The sequence below is a fragment of the Tursiops truncatus genome, chromosome 4 (assembly GCF_011762595.2).
Source record: "Tursiops truncatus isolate mTurTru1 chromosome 4, mTurTru1.mat.Y, whole genome shotgun sequence".
Lineage (NCBI taxonomy): Eukaryota > Metazoa > Chordata > Mammalia > Artiodactyla > Delphinidae > Tursiops > Tursiops truncatus.
The window spans coordinates 143,423,685-143,441,243 of NC_047037.1; the positions used below are offsets into that span (position 1 = coordinate 143,423,685).

General features: G+C 49.8%; 1 protein-coding gene across 14 annotated transcripts in view; it reads left to right on the forward strand.

Annotated features, from left to right (window-relative positions):
* The window catches only part of PCBP3 (poly(rC) binding protein 3), a 213,837-nt gene that overhangs the window by 171,111 nt on the left and 25,167 nt on the right, over positions 1–17,559 (forward strand). For all 14 annotated transcript variants that reach the window (XM_073804602.1, XM_073804603.1, XM_073804604.1 and 11 more), the window contains one exon: positions 15,325–15,479. In XM_073804602.1, coding sequence (XP_073660703.1) covers positions 15,325–15,479 — 155 coding nt within the window. The remainder of the gene's footprint in view (positions 1–15,324; positions 15,480–17,559) is intronic.

Below are 17,559 nucleotides of genomic sequence, written 5' to 3' on the forward strand. Positions count from 1 at the left end.
AGTGAGCTGTTAAACAGGATAAATCAAGTGTGTGGGCCCTCCCCCCGCAGGGCCCCTCCACGGTCTCTCCCCGGCACAGCTGAGGCCCTGGGTGTAGCTCTGGACAAAGCACAGCTAACAGGGCAGAGCCGCCGTGCACGCGCCGCAGCCGTGCAGGCCTCAGATGGCACTTGGCTGGCGGGACTTCTCCAGCTCCCGTCTCTGGGCGAGAAATCTCGCGCTGACGCGTGCTGCACCTGTAGGCAGTGTGACTGCTGTAAAAGGGCTTCTGCTTTACTGTCCAAGTCTACTGGCCCTCCCCCGAGGAGAGTGCCTCAGGGCTCGGGCATCACATGCCACGTCCAAACGCGGGTCTCCCTTCTTCACATCTGAAACAAATGCTGTCAATGGCATATGTTTGACTAGTTCACAGTCTGCGGTCAGGCGCATGAGCTCTGGAGCCAACTTGTGGTCACTCAGTTTTGTGGGACTCATATGTAAAACAGGGCTGGGACTGGCCCTCCTGTGTTAGGACAGAGTGCATTTGCGTAAGTGCAAGCCTGTGTACTGTGTGCGGTTGGCTGCACGTTATAGCTACACGTCTTCTTAGGACAGTAGTTATTGTACTAGAACTCCTTTGATTTGAATATTCCTTTAAAAAAGAATGATTGGAAAATTTGCTTTATCAGAATTTCACTAAGTAGTACTGGTTATACCTAGATGTTGCCAAATTGAATCAATAGAAAAGATCAAATGAGGTTTTGGTTCTGGAGCAATGGCGTCAGCGACACTACCAACTCACATCATAGTTACTGGTGAAAAACTACTGCTTTGCCCTAAAATCATCAACAAGACAAGGGTGTCTGCCCTCACCTCTCCTGCTGAACAGAGGACACAGCTCTAGCTAGTTCAGTATGACAAGTAATTAAAGGAAAAGGCATACAGATTGGAAAGGAAGAAATGAACCGTTTCTATTTGTAAAAAACACGATTGTCTACCTCGAAAATCCCATTAAGGCTACCAGAAAAACTCCTGGAACTAGTAATAATTAACAAGTTGTTAAGAAAGCAAGGTCTACATACAAAAGTCAATATTGTTCTATATACCATCAATGAACAATCAGAAACCAGAATTCAAAACACACCATTTACAGGAACTCCAAAGAGTGATATACTGGCTATACGTGTAACAAAATATGCACAGCATTTGTGTGCTGAAAACTAGAAAATACTGATGAGAGAAATCAAAGATCTAAATGAGAGACCTCCGTGTTCACAGCCGGGACGCTCAACATACGGCGCCAATGCTTCCAAGTGGGTCTGCAGGTTTAAGGCAGCTCCTGTCAGAGTCCCGGCAGGACTGTTTGTAGATGCAAACAAGATGATTTTTAAATTTATATGAAAACACAGAGGAACTAGTTAAACCAAGAGAATGTTTTAAAAGATTGAAGTTGGAGTCATTTTATGTCACCATAATGCTGCAATAATCCAGACATTGTGGTATTGGTGGATGGATAGGCACTTACGTAATCAAACAGGATAGAGTCAAGAATACACCCACACACATATGGACAACTGATTTTTGACAAAGGTAATAAAGCAATTTAATACAGAAAGGACAGTCTTTTCAAAACGTGGTGTTGAAACAATTGGCTAATGCATAAAACAAAACAAACCAACAAAAACCCTTGAACTTCACACCTTACGTAAAATTAACTCAAAATGGATCAAATATCCAAACGTAAAATCTAAAATTATAACCTATTTAAGAGAAAATATAGGAAAAGAAGGCTTGCTCATAAAAGATAAAAAATTTAAACAAAAGTCATAGAAGACAAAATTGAGAAGTTGTATTTCCTCACAATTAGAAGCATTTGCTTCATGAAAGATCCTGTTAAGATACGAAAAGACAAACCAGAGCCTCAGAGACGATCGTTGTAAATCACATATCCAGCAAAAGGCTGTGTCCACAGCATAAAGGCCAAGCCCTTTAACCTCCATGCAAAGAAAACAAGACAGTCCAGTTAGAAGATGGACAAAAGACCTGAGCACACGCTTCTCCAAACAGGGTGAGGAGATGGGAAATACGCGCCTGGCTGGGTGTTCAGCACCATTCGCTGTCAGGAGAAAGCAGGTTCAGTCGCAAGGAGACGCCACCACCGTCTATAAAAATGGCTGAAGTAAAACACTGACACCCCCAGGTGCTGACGGGAACAGAGTGCTGGGTCTGTCTTGCCCTGGGCAGGGGCGTGGGGGGGGGGGCGGTTGGAGGGGTGGAAAACGGCACAGCTGCTCCCGCAAATAATTTGCCAGTTTCTTAAGAAGTTAAAGGTCTACTTAACATATGATTCAATAATCAGTCGTGCAAATAATTTGCCAGTTTCTTAAGAAGTTAAAGGTCTACTTAACATATGATTCAATAATCAGTCGTGCTTTGCTGTGCACCTGAAACTATCACAACATTGTTAATCAGCTATACTCCAATATAAAATAAAAAGTTAAAAAAAATCACAGTCCTGGGTATTTATCACAGAAAAATGCAACCTTGTGTTCACACAAAAACGTGCACCCTGTTGTTGCCAGCTGCTTTGTTTGTAATCCACCAGAGCCGAAACCAACCCAGATGTCCTTCGTGGGGTAACTGCATGCACAGGTCGTGGTGCAGCCATGCCCCCAGCCACCAAGATGAGCAGACTTCTGTTAGGTGCAGCAACTTGGGCTCTAGACCTCAAGAGCAGTATTATGCTGAGTGCATTTGTCTGATTGGATTTATATGAAGTTCTTGAAATGATACAATTGTAGCGACATAGAACAGATCAGGGCTTGCCTAGGAGAGTGAGAGGCTATGAAGGGACCACCTACAGAGCTCTGCATGGTGGTCCCACTTGTGTGCGTGGTTAGGGAAATCTACACACGTGATAAAATTTCATAGACCCATACACCAAAGGAAGGGCGTGTACAGACTGGGGCCACTTAGGTAATAGTGTTTGACCAGCGTCCCTTACTGGTTTTGCTAATGCACTGCAGTTATGTGAAATGGAAGCTGGCTGAAGGGTACACGGAAACTCTGTATTATTTTTGCAGCTACTCATGAATCTAAAATTATTTCATAATTATACAACACACACGTATACTACACATACGCAGACATTAGAGTTGACAGTTATTAAATCTGAAATATAAGAGGTAAATTGTGTAAACAGATGTTAAAAGTAAGAGACGGTCAGAGTGGAAAAAAAAGCAAGATCAGTCTGTGCAGCCAGCAAGACACCAACATGAAATCTAATGCTCTTGGCGGGTTGACAGAAAAAGATACGTCACGTTAACACTGATCGAAACCAGGCTGCAGTGACTTCATTAATGTCAGAGGAAGGAGGCTTCCGGACGAGACGGTGACTGGGGTAGGAAGGACATCGTGTGAATGTAAAACGGTCGATTCTCCAGGAAGACACATCCGCCCCAGATGTACACACGTCACCTAACAGAGCCTCAAAACACACGAAACAGAACCTGATAGAACAGAGAGGAGGATAAATTCACGATTGTAGTTGGAGATCCAACTGCGCTTTCAGTGACTGACGGGACAAGTGGCCTTGCAGGACGCCACACCTGGCCGCAGAAGGGACATGTTCGTGGCACACAGGGTGTTCCCAAGGTGGACCGTGCTCTGTGTAAAAAAACCAAAAGCCTACCGAACTTAAAACAGTTGAAATCACAAAAAGTATATATTCTGACCAGAGTGAAACTGAACTAGAAATCAGTAACCAAAGGTATCTTAAAATTTTCAAAGTACTTGAAAATCAAAACACACACCTCTAAATAATGTGGTCAATGTGCTCTATCAAAGGAATTTAGGAAATATTTTGGAATATTGGGAAATAATATATATAATAAACGCACATCTCTAAATTGGTAGGAATCAAGGAAGTCAGTGCCTCTAGAGAAACCTATGGCATGAAATGCTAACATGAGCAAACGTCTGCAAACAACTACCCAAGTTTTACCTTAAGGAACTAAAAGAAAAGAAAAGGCAAGCAGAAGGGAGGAAAGAGTAAAGCAAGACCAGAAACCAATGAAATTGAAAACAAACTCACTTTTCCAATTGGACCAACTCAGATGAAGAGAGAATGTGGAAGAGAGGGGCAGCTTGGTTGGCCGCGGTTCGCTCTGCTTCCTGGTACTTTTCTGCATCCTTTGTTGGCCTCACAAGACATGTTCCTTCGTGAGTGTTTCCTCTGCCCTCTCCTGGGAACTGGTGGGTTTGCAAACCAGCCTGAGCCTGGGAGGGAGGAGGGTAAGGTCATGCAGCCTGGACGGGTCCCCAGCTGGCCGTGAGGGAGGAGGCCCCTGTGTCCCGGCTCTGCCTGGAAGCTGGGCCTCGTCCTGCCCTCGGCTGTGTGTGTCCCCAGGGAGCCCCTCCCATGCCAACACACAGCAGACCCTCACTGGTGACCAGGTGAATGAACGAGAGTGGATGGGGAGAAATGGAAATATCATCTTGGACGTTCCATGAGTACTTGAGTTTAGAAATCGCTGAATTCTGATTCCAGAGTACCGTGTGAGGCCCTAGAAATGGAGCTGGGCTTGGTGTCCACTGCACGTGCTCACCCCGTCTTTAAGTAGGTACTGAATGGGCTTCTGCTCACGGTGGCCCGGGAATGGCGCTGGGAACTGCTGGTTCCGTGTTGAATGAAGGAGATGAACGTGTCCTCTGCCCGCAGGCCAGGGCTGTGGTGGTACGGGGCACAGGAGAGAGGGGGCGCTAGCGGCTGGGGGTGCAGGTGGAGGCCTGGCAGGGTGTGCCCTCGGCAGAAGGGCCCAGACCCCGGGCAGGCTGGAGCTCAGTCTGTCGCAGGAAGGGAGGCCACCGAGGCTGGGTGGAGGACAGCAGAGTGGAGGCCGAGGCAGGCAGTGATCTGTTCATTTCTGTAATTTTGTCATTTCAAGAATGTTGTGTAAGTGGAGTCATAGAGCGTGTGACCTTTGGGGACTGGCTTTTTTCACTCAGCCGCATTCTCCGAGGTCCCTCCCGTTGCTGAGAGCGTCAGCAGCTTGTTCCGCTTCGTGGCGGAGTAGGTTCCGCGTGTGCGGTCCCTGTCGCGCTGCCCCTGGCAGGGATGCACCGTGACTGGCTAACCAGCCACTGGATGAAGGTGCTGCTTCCTGTTTTTGGCAATTACAGATAAAATCACAGCCTTTTGTGAGGGCATAAATTGTTATTGCTCTATAGTAAATGCCCAGGGGTGCCACCACCAGGTCGAATGGTAGTTGCGTGTTTAGTTTTCTAAGACACTGCCAAACCGTCTTCCAAGTGAGCAGAGGCCACATCCCCGCAGCCTCCGAGTGGCCTGCCCGCCGCTCCGCCTGCTCTCCGGGCTTGGCGTGGCCACTGCTGTTTACTGTGGCCGTTGTGACACGTGAGCGTTGGCCCCTCCCGTGGTGTTAATTTGCATTTCCCTGATGGCTAATGATACTGAACATCTGTCTTCTCATGTGCTTGTTCGCCGCCTGTCTATCCTCTTTGGTGAAATGTCTGTGTCTTGTGCCCGTTTTCTAATTGGATTGTTTCGTGTTTACTGTTGAGTTTGATCATTATATATGCTTTAAACTAGTTCCGTGTTGGGTGTGTAGTTTGCAAATATTCTCTCCCAGTCTTGGCTTGTCTTTTCATCCTCCTAATTTTTTTTGGCGAAGCACAGGCCTTTAGTTTTGACACATCTCATTTATCAGTTTCCCTTTTGTATATCGCGCTTTTAGTGTCGAGTCTAAGAACTCTGCCTTACCATGGACCCTTAGGATTTTTCCTTTTCTTTTCTGAAAGTTTCGTTGCTTTACATTTTACATTTAAGTCTGTGATCCTTTTTGAATTAATTTTTATATAAGGTATAAAGTTTAGTTCAAAACGTCCATTTTTGCCTACGGATGTCCAGTTGCTCCAGCACCATGTGTTGAAAAAAGCTGTGTTTCCTCCGTTGAACTGCTTTTAGATCTTTGTCAAAAATCAGTTGGGCATATTTGTGTGGGTCTGTTTCTGGGTTCTGTATCTGCTCCATTGGTTTTCTCCACCAACACCACAGGCTTGATTACAGCAGCTGTATAATAAGTCTTGAAATCGGGGAGACCAGTTCCTTCTACTTAATTTTCCTTTGTCAGAATTGTTTTAGCTATTCTAGTTCCTTTGCCTTTCCGTATAGATTTTACAATGATCTTGTCTGTATCTCTGAAATTCTTGCTGGAATTTTAATAGGAATTATGTTAAAGCTGTATGTCAACTTGGAGAGAACTGACATCTTTACTATGATGAGTCTTGCAATCTGTGTTCTGTCTCTCCATTTATTTAGATCTTAAATTTCTTTGAACATTTTGTAGTTCTCAGCATATAAGTCCTACACGTTTTGTTAGATTTACACCTAAGTAGTTCATGTCATCTGCAAATAGGGACAATTTTATCTTTTCCTCTCATTACCTTTCCTGCCTTTTTGAACTAACTGAACTCCCCCGACTGTGTGAGTAATGGCCGTGAAAGGAGAGATGTTGTGACTTGCTCTAAGGGGAAAGGATTTAACCCTAAGTGTGATGTTGGACGAAGGTCTTTTTGTACATGCTCTTTATCGAGTTGAGGAAGTTCCCTTCTATTCCTGTGTTTTTTCCTGAGAGTTTTTATCACGAGTGGGTGTTGAATTTTGTCAAGTGCCTTTCTGCACAATATAATCCAGTGATATCTTCTTTAGGTCTGTCAACATGATTGATTACACGAGTTGACTTTTAAATACTGCACCAGCCTTGCATCGCTGGAAGAATGGGCATAGTGTATAATTCTTATTGTATACTGATGAATTCTATTTGCTAATGTTTTTAAAGGATTTTTGCACCAATATTCTTGAGGGCCGTTTCCTCCTTTTGTACCGTCTTTTGTACCATCTTTTGTACTGATTTTTGTATCAGGCTAGCACTAGCTTCATCAAATGAATTGGAAACTATTTCTCTTCTCTTCTGTTTTCTGAAAGAGATTATGTAGAACTGGTATTAATTCTTCTTAAAACTGTTGGTAGAATCCTCTAGTGAAACCATCTGGATCTGGAGAATTTTTGCAGGGGAGTTTTAAGATTATGAACCCAATTTCCTTAACAGTTATGTAGGGCTATTCAAATTATCAGTTTCATATTGGATGAGTTGTGGTAGTTTGTCTTTTTCAAAGAGTAGGTCAGTTTATCTAAGTCAATTTATTTGTGTAGAGCTGTTCTTAGTGTTCCTTTGTTATCCCTTTGATGTATGCAAGGTTCTTAGCAATAGCTCCTGATTCATTCCTTATAATGATGTTTTGTCTTCTTTCTTTGTCGATCGTCCTAGAAGTCTGTCAATTTTATTGACCTTTTCAAAGAATCAGCTCTTTATTTTATTGATTTTCTCTGGTTTTTCTGTTTCCAACTTTAATTATTTCTGTCTTATTTCCTTCCTTCTGTTTGCTTGAATTTATTTTGTTCTTTTTCCAGATTCCTCAAATGAGAGCTTAGATTATTAGTCTGAGACTTTTTCTCTTTTCTGATGTATGTATTTTGTGTTATAAATTTCCCTCCAGGCAGTGCTTTACTTGTGATTTACAATTTTTGATATGTTGTATTTTTTTTAGGTATGTATCTTTATTCAGGTATACATTATACATTCAGGTCAACATATTTTTATAACCCTTGAGATTGCCTCTCTGACCCGAGGATTATTTAAATGGGTGTTGTTTTAGTTTCCATGTGCTTGGAGATTTTTCTGTTATTTCTATTATTGATTTCTAGTTTGATTCTTTTGTGATCTGAGAACACACCATATGATTTTTTTTTTTTTTTTTTTTTTTTTTTTTTTTTTGCGGTACGCAGGCCTCTCACTGCTGTGGCCTCTCCCGTTGTGGAGCACAGGCTCCGGACGCGCAGGCTCAGCGGCCATGGCTCACGGGCCCAGCCGCTCTGCAGCATGTCGGATCTTCTCGGACCGGGGCACGAACCTGTGTCCCCTGCATCGGCAGGCGGACTCCCAACCACTGCGCCACCAGGGAAGCCCCATACCATATGATTTTGAGTCTTTTAAATTTGTTGAGGTTTGTCTTATGGCCAAGGATATGTTCTGCCTTGGTATATATTCTGTGTGTGTTCTGCTGGTGCCAGACGTGCTGTAAATGTTGACTGGGTCCAGTTAGTTGGTCGATGGTGGTGTGAGTTCTGTATCCCTGCTGGTTCTCTGCCTAGCTGTTCTTTCAGTTGCTGAGACGGTGTGGAAATCTCCAGCTGTAATTGTGGATTTCTGTATTTTTCCTTTCAGTTCTGTCAGTCTTCACATATGTCACTGTCCTAGTGTTGGATTCATACACTTTTAGGATTGCTTGCTATTGCTTCTTCATGGGTTGACTCGTCTTTATATAATGCCTCTCTCCATCTTTGATGATTTTCATTGCTCTGAAGTCAACATTATCTGGTGTTACTATAGCCACTCCTGCTTTCTTTTGGTTAGTGGTTGTGTGACACATCTTTTCCGATCAGTTTATTTTCAGTCTGCTTACATCTTTCTATTTGAAGTGAATGAGTTTCTTATCGACAGCATATGGTTGAGTCATTTTTCTTAATCCACTCTGCCATTCTGTTTTTTTAATTGGTAAATTTAGACTATTTACATTTCATGTAATTACTGAGATGTTAGGGCTTCAGTTTGCCATTTCGTTTTTTGTTTTCTGTTTTTTCTCCCTATGTTTTGTTTCTCTGTTTCCTTATTTCCTGCCTTCCTGTGGGTTACTCAACATTTTTTTAATAATTCCATTTTGACTTATTGACAGTGTTTTTCAGTATCCCCTTTGTGCAACTTTTCAGTGTTGCCCAGATATTACATTATATACATATAACATAGGCGTTGTGCTCTTGAAAGGAGGCATTGCCTCCACTTCCTCACCGTTACCTCCCATGTCTGCCCTGCCCCCAACTCACTGCCTCGTCCCGATTTCTTTCACAAAAGGAGAAAAGCAGGCCCGGGGTTATGTGGTTGGTTCGTTCCTATTACTGGCAGCCTCCCAGAATTCCTAACAGATCGAGTGGGGGAAGAGTTGGAGTGGGGTTATGACCAGTGGCTCCCAAACATGGCCTTGCTCAAAAGGAGTCTGGAGAACCTTAAATGCAGCTTCTAGGCCCACCTGGGTCTCCTGAATCGGGCTCTGAGGGGTGGCGCACACCTCGACGTCAGTGCCAAGGCCTCCACGCTCATTGTAAGATGGCCAGGTGAGCCCTAGGCCGCCAGCCGAGCCCCGGAATACCAGGTGCATCAGTGTCTCCTTTCCCAGACCTGAATCTTGCAGGTACACCACCCTCCTGGGATGGGATGAACTGTGTAGCCACTGCCCTCTGAGCAGTTCTGGGAGTTGGGGCAACAGTCCTTCTCAGAGCTCCCCCCAGGAGCACACACAGCCCCCAAGTGCTGCTGCCTGAGGACTCAGCCTGGCCTGTGACTGACACCCAGAGGGCTCCACATTGGGTGGGGGTGTCTCCTCCCGTTCCTCTGGCTCCTGTCTCACCATAAGGATTTCTTGACAGGCCCGTCCGTCCCTCAAGAAGGTGCCCTGTTTACTTCTCTTTGTAGGACAGCACAGTGCCTGGAGCTTAGTAATTGCCCAGGAAATATTTGTTGAATTAACAAAGTTATTTATTACCAGTTACCTACGAGGCAAATTTCAACCTGCATCTTGCATTTATGTGTTCTTGTAGGAAAGGACAGGGGCGGGGAGCAGCCAGCACCGGCTCTGGTGCTGGTCTTTGACGCCCTGTCTCCTGTGCCCTATCCAGCAGGGCTGTGCCACAGCGGGGTGGGGGGGCGGGGGGGCGTGTGGCTTCACCAGGCAAGCGTCCCTGGAGGGCCATCAGAGGCGTTCTCAGGAGTCTTCCTGTTGGGCTGCTGAGCAGCAGCATAGCCCTCTGCAGGGACCAGGCACTTGACATCACAGGTAACCTCACCTCCTGCCGCTTCCTAAACGCAGCTTCAGCAGTTTGCCCAGAGCCCCCCATTGATGCCGACTTCCCAAATCCACCAGGAGGTTTAAGTGAAAAGTAAATGAGTGTATTTTACACACGTGAACAGAATCTGTACATGTGCTGATTATAAAGTTAGCATGTCGAATAGCCCTTATGTTCGCTTCCCGAATGGACACCGAGAGGTGGTGGCCGGTGGGGGCAGCGGAGTGCAGGCCGGAAAGCTCAGAGGCGCTGCGGGGCCGGCGGAGCGGGAGAGGGGCGTGCTCGTCAGATGCAGGCACGCCCCGCGACTGCCAGCGACGGCAGCACAGACGCCACGCCCTCTGTGTGTGTTTCCTTTGACCGGAGAAGAGTCCACTCACACAAGCCTGGGTATGTTTAGAAATCGTCGGGATTCTGCCGTCCACCCCATCCTGCCCAGATCTGAGTGGGGGCACTGTCGGCCGGGCTCAGCGGGGCTCCTCCACACTCAGGCTGGCCTTTTCTGCAGGCAGGCTCCGCAGCCTGGACCAGCCGCGCAGCGAATGTGAGGCTCTGTCTGCTCCCCTAGTGTCACGTCGGCCCGTTTTCCCTCCCAAGGGAATCGCAGTGCCCCCGGGAGACCCGCTCTCCCCACCGCTCGCCTGGACCTTAGTCTCCCCACCAAAGTGCAAGCGGCAGGACTTGGAAATGTCCGCAGACACGTGTTGCTGGACGTGCCCCTCGGCTCTGGGTGTACACCCATCTGTGGCCCCAACGTCCTTGAGGGAAGGACACGAGGTTTTATGTAGACACAGGGGATTGCAGTGTCACAAAACCTGCCTCCATCCCCCCAGATCTCCCCAGCCTGGCATCCTGGGGCAGGTGCCCTTGAAAACCAGGGGGCGCTCTTACACGCGGATGTAGCACGTGGCTGCTTCTGCCCTGCCTGGGCGTTGAGGCCAGCTCCTGGCCCTGGTTCCCCTGGTGACCCCAGTGCAGGACCCACACCAGGGCAGCCGGAGTCCTTCCTCGGGACGCCACAGATGTGGACTGAGGGTCCCTTCCCGGTGCTGGGTGACATCGGCTGAGGACACCGGGATCTGTGGCAGGGCGCCTGCAGGCTTTCTGCACAGGAGAGATCAGAGCAAATGTGAGACCTGGGCTGCGGGGGGAGGGCTGCGGGTTCCCATCCCGGGCCTTGTCCCCGCGGCCACCCTTCCCTTAACTCTAGCCTCAGGCTTTGCGTCAGCGGGACGAGGTGACTCGGCTCCTCCAGCCGAGGAGCCGAGCAAAGCAGTCGAAATGGATTTGTGTCTCCCGTGCACTGGAAGCGGGTGGTCAGATTTGGATGATTTCCTTATAGATGGGACTGAACCGAGGAGGGCACCCTGGCCACGTGCAGGATCCCGCCCGTGAAATCGGGAAGAGCCGTGCGGCTCGGAGACGGGCCGGGCCTTCAGGTTGGTCTGAGGCAGCGCCTAGATCTCCTCCACCCTTGGCTGGTGGGTGTTGGCTGTGCTGCCCCCGGAAGTGACCAGGTGCCGCCAGCACTCACTCTGTGACCCACACAGGAAGCGCTCCCGTCACTGTCACGCGGTGTCAGGGCTGCATTCCACTGCCTGGCCCTCGACCCAGAAACGATGACAGTTACACAACCAGGGGACACGGACACTGATGTCATCGTTATGACTGTACAGCCTGTGTTCAGGAAGCAAGAGGAAGGTCGAGTGTGTTCAGTGGAGACGTGATGACACAGAAAAGGACGCGTGCCAGGCTTCTGGGGGTGACACTGCAGGAGCCGAGATGCCAAGTGCACTGGATGGTCAACAGCAGAGCGGCCCATCCAGTGAGTCAGAGGAGAAATGGCACGTCACGGAGTGAGACCCAGGGACAGAGGGCAGAGCCTGACATGCCTGCAGATGGAGGCCCTCCCTGCGCGGGAAGCAGAATATATGCTCGAGCAAACAATGGCTGCAATTTTCCGAATTTGATGAACGTTCTAAGACTGCAGATCCAAGAAGTTCAGTGAAGCCCCAAGAACAAAAACACAAGGCACAGCATAATAACATAATTGCTCAGAGCAGTGATTAAGAGAAACACCTTTAAGTATGCTAGAGAAAAGGAGGTTACGTTCAGAGGACAAAGGGGAGACTGCCGTAGACCCCTCCGGACACAGTGCGGTGAGGAGGGAAGGGCAGCACGGCCCACCTGGAATTCTGCACCAGGTGAGACAGGCTTCAAAAGAAGGTGACTGTCCAGACACACCCAAAGCTGAGAGAACTCATCACCAGCAGACCTGCCCCACACAAATATCAAGGGAAATTCTCACAGTAGAAGAAAAATGATAGCAGAGCTACATGGTCGAGCATGAAAGACACTTTTGTTATCATCCAAATCCCTTTATTGGGATCAATCCCTAATTGATCCCTTTATTGGGATCAATCCCTAATTGACTGTTTAAATTTCAAAAATAAAGTACTGTAGGATCTATAACATAGGCGGAACTAAAATGTGTGGCAGTAACAGGGCAAAGGCCGAGAGGAGAAAGGAGAACACGCTGCTGTCGGGTTGTCCTGCACCCGTCAGGCGGCGACGCCACAGCTCACGGGCTGAGTCAGGTTAGAGGTCTGTGCCTAAGCCCTGAAGCCACTGCCTGGGTGACAACACCCAGAGTGGAGACTAGTAAGTGAACGAAGGAGACGAGGTGGAATCACAAAGTGTATGCAGTTAATCCAAAACGTGGCAGAGGAAACATAGACACGGGGCAACGAAGAACAGATGGTGGAAGCAGAAAACAAATAGTGGAATGATAGACCTAAACTCAACCGTATCAACAATCACTGTGAATCGTCCTAACACCCCCAATTAAAAGGCAGATTGTCGAGAAAGATTAAAAAGTTTCTTGGAGGCAACTATATGTTGCCTCCAAGAAACTCACTTTGAATATAAAGACACAAATAAATTAAAAATAAGAGGTGGAAGAAGAGACACCATGCTAACACTAATCAGTCGTAAGGTCGGGTGTCTGTATTAATGTCAAAGTAGATTTCAGAGCCAAGAATATTACCAGAGATAAAGAAGGATCTTTCATAATGGTAAAGGGGTCAATTCATCCACAGAACATAACAATGCTAGATGTTACGATGCTAACGATGGAGCTTAAAATACATGAAGCAAAAAAAGATAGAACTGCAGGAGAAACAGACAAATCCACAATCACAGTCAGAGACGTCAGCATCCCTACCCAATATTGGGATAAGCGGACAGAAAAGCAGGCCCAGCCGTCTAGCTCTACTGACATCTGTAGAGCATCCCACCCAGTCACACAAGATAGACCACGTCTGGTCCATAAGCAATTCTCAATCAATTTAAAATATCTCAAGTATTACAAGATATGCTGTCTAACTTTAATGGAATTAAATTTGAAATCAACAGAAGAAAGCTATCTAGAAAATCTCCAAATATTTGAAAACTCGATAACACACGTCAAAATATCCCATGAATCAAAAAAGAAATCAAAAGAGAAATTAAGTCTTTTGGAATGAGTGGACAGAAAGCACAAATATAAAACTTTGTGGGATGCAATGAAAGCCACATGTAGAGAGAAATTTATAGAACTAAACACTGTATTAGGCCAAAAGTAAGATTTTACAACCATGCCACCAGCTTCTTCCTCAAGACACTAGAAAAGAGGAATAAATCGCGGACCCTGCCCCCGTGTCAGGACTTGGTAACAAATGGGGTGGGTCGGGGGACCGTGTCTGCTTCTCCTCTTCCTCTCATCAAGTGGAGTAAAGTGCATTAAATCCCCAGCGTGAGGAGGACAGAAGGAGGGGTCCTCGCTGGCGAGAGGGATCCGCCAGTTTCTGGACACCAAGTGTGGGGAGGAGTGAGTCTCAGGCGGGCTTTTTCTGATGAACTGGCCGCCTGGCTGGGTGTGGACGGCTGTACCCACAGGAGTGCAGCTGCTGCCTCCTGCAGAGCTTCCCTGGCAGCCACAGAGGTGGGAAGCAGGCCCAGCACACTTGGGGTGGCCTCTGATGGGAGGTGTCCCGGGTCCTGGCGGGATGGCCAGAGGATGCCCCCACCTTCCCGGCACCCCTCGCCTGCCATCTCAGGGTGGGTTCTTCAGGGTCGGGGGTACTGAGTCCGGTTGACCTGAACAGCCCCTGGGGATGCTTCTGTGGCCAGGGTCCACAGAGGCCTGGGATGCCCACTCGTGGCCACGTGAAGCAGGCCGGCGCTCACTGGCCCGTGTGACTGATGGTGGCTGACAGCCTGCAGCCTGGAGCGCCCCTGGCGCTCGCTGACCCACTTTCTCCACCGTGGGCTGGAAACATTTACATAACAGATGGCCCCAGACCCTGGAGGAGATGTTTCTAATTAAAAAGGAGGCGCGGCCTCCCCGCCTGGCCCCCCCCCCGCCGTCCGGTTCATCGGTGCAGGTACCTGAGCCTTGGCACGCACCCTGAGCTCAGGAAGGGCTTTGCAGGGCTGCTGCAGGGTGTCTGCGTGGCAGGGAGCCATGTCTATTTGGTGCCACTCCGATCGTTTGAACTCGGGCCTGGACCCTGTGCGGACCTTGGGCGGGGGCCTCTTGTCTTTGTCCTCCGCACAGTCAGGCTGAGTCACCGGCACACGCGCCTCGCTCTCCAGCCGTCCTCAGGTCCGCTACTGTGACCATTCCTTGCCTGTAAATCTTAAAACGGAGCCTAAATGTTGCCTGGAGGGTGAAGTGCTGAACCGATACACTGCAGAAATGATACAATAAGCGGACCCGTGCTGTGGGCTGTAAAGCATCTTCTGAAAACTTTCTAAAGGGGGACTCTCAGCTGTTTGGCCGTTTAGTTAATAGAGACTGAATCCACTTTAGAACGAGGATAACTAGGGAATCTCGACTAGACGTAAAGGGAACACAGATCTGTAATCTCCTGGCTTTTTAAGGGTGAAGGGGAGGATTCTGGCACCAGCGTGGTGGGAAATGGGCAGACCCAAGGTGACAGCTGAGCAGACACTCCCCAGACACACAGGGGTCCCCAGGCTTGCTGGTCACCCCTTTTCCCCTCCAGCGGCTGAGGGAGCTGGTCCGGGGTCCCTCATCACAGAGGTGACACTGAGGCCCAGGACCATGCGTTAGTCAGCACTGATGCCAGGTCACTCGCTGGCGGGCTTTCCCCGAGGCCCACCCCCCTGCCATGTACCCCAGGCCCCCACAGGTGCCACACCTTGAGTGCCGGGACCAGCCCTTCCTCGCGCTGACTGGGGTGCCCAGGAAGCCTCTGCCTTTCCCCAGCAGCGATGCTGAAGGCGGCAGCCCACCGACCCACCCACCCGCCCAGGCCCGGTCCTACAGGCCCGGTCACCTGACGTGTGCCTTCCCTTGCCAGGTGACACCATCTGGGCCCCATCTGTCCTTCCTCACGGCACCCTCGGCACCTTGAGCCACCACCCCCAGCTACATTTTGGAAGAAAGATGGAGTCCAAGGTCTCAGAAGGTGGCCTGAACGTGACGCTGACCATCCGCCTGCTGATGCACGGCAAGGTACGGGGGGCGGGAGAGGGGCGGGGAGGCACGCCCACCGCACGCCCACCGGAGAGGGGAGGTACGGGGGCGGGAGAGGGGCGGGGAGGCACGCCCACCGCGGGGGTCTTGGTTTCATATGAGGCTTTTAAATTCTAAGCAACCTCCGACTCCAAATGACGTTTCTCCCAGAACCTTTCGCGACTGAGCTGCCCGCCTGCTGCCCCATCCCCTGTGCCCTAGTGTGTTTTCTACATGCGAGGGCATTCTCCTCCAGGACACTAACACTGATGCACACGTGCCGGCCAGGGGGCTAGGGCCCCACTCAAGTGCACCGGTCATCCCAGGGCTGCCCTTCAGACAGGCGCTCCCCACGCTTCCTTTGCCTTTTGCTTTGAAAGCAAAGTTCCCACCCAGTTCTTTTGTAGAAAGAATGTCCCTCACTTTGGCTTTTTCTGACGTTTCCTCACCATTGGCAGGAGTGTCACAGAAGCTTTCCTATCAGGTAGTCCAGATTTCAGGGTGTCACTTGGTGGGGGGCACCTGCCGGGCATCTCCCCAACTCCTCCTCCACAGTCATCAGGGCGTCTTTGCTGGCGGGTACTTAGGTGCTGCGTGAACGTCCTGTGTGCCACCCTTGCTTCAATCATGGCTTCCTGGACGCAGGGTTTGCTGTTTCGTTCACATCACCCCCCACGCTGTCCCCACGCTGTCCCCGCACTGTCATTATTAGTTTTGATGCTCACATGGTCCCTGACTTGGCGTGGTTGCCCCACCAAGCTGGCGTGTGTCCTCCTGGGGGGCCCCACCGTTCTGGCTGCACATCCCCTCTGCATACCGCTGTTGCTCATCCTTACTTTCCTGCTGGTCCTGGAATCAGCCGTTTCTGTAGAGAACCCAACTCTCTTGAGTGGAGGATGGTGGGATGGTGTTGGAGCCCAGAGGTGGGCACGTGGGGTGCTCACGGCTTTTGGGCTACTGTGGGCCCCAGACAGAGCTAGGGAGTATGTGTTTGTGTGTGTGCGCGCACGCGTGCGCTTGTGTGTGTGGGTGTGTGTAGAATCGTACACACCTATGTCTGCGCACATTTGCATATTTATCTCTAAACTGGGCTCCCTGAGTTCACACCCCCTATTCCAGTCCAATAGCACAGGGTTCATCCTGGCTCCTCTGTCTGGTGTTTGTACCATGAGAAACCCAGGGGACGGTAGGGGCTGGCATAGTACCTGGGGCACTGCTCTCCCTAGATTTCCGGAAGCTGGTGCTCACACCTAGAGCCTCCCCTTCCGTGATGGAGGGATGCTGACCGCCTTTCCTGCTCCCAGGGTGGGTGGCATTTGGTCAAGGTTGTCCGGAGCTGGGTTGTGCCGTGGAGGGCAGTCTGAGGTCAGATGCACGGCCCCACCTCCCGCAGCTGCTGCCACAGCAAGTACCAACCCCTGCCCCTGGGAGGCGAGGCGCCCCGACTGCCGGAGGGGCCGCCACCCCGTGCCCAGCTGCCCTTTGCTGCCACAGCCCCTGCCGCACACGCGCCCTGCTGGCCTCGCAGAACCGAGGCGTTTCCCCAGGACACTGTGATCGCTGAGGGCTTCACTGTAATAAGGAAGATGAGTCTGATGGTGGAAGCTGCTCTCTGCAGCTGGAAGCAGGCTGGCCACGCCTCCCTGAGGTGCCGTGGCCGAGCCCTGTGGGTCTGTCCCAGGCAGGGAGGTGCCGCGACGGGCAGTGCTGGGCGGGAGCGCGTCTGAGCCATGGCGGTGTGCTCAGGAGCCTTTCAGCGTTCTACCTTTCCTAAGAGCAGTCAAGTGGCAGTAGCAGCGCTACACTTTTATGCGCCACAGAATCACTGGGGGAGACTTTATCTCTCATCCGTTTCTCGCAGGGTTTCCTTGAGGCCTTAAGTGCGCGGCTGATACCTGTTGACATGTTTATCTGGAGCAGCTGGCCATTCTCTTTCTCTTTGTCTGTCTGTCGGTCAGAGGCAGGGCAGCCTGCCTGCCCGCTCCCTGCTGACCGTCCAGTCTCCCTTCCTCACTCATGACTCGGAAGCTGGACGGCCTCGGCGCCTGTCACAGGATTTATGCTCCTTCTGCTCTATGAC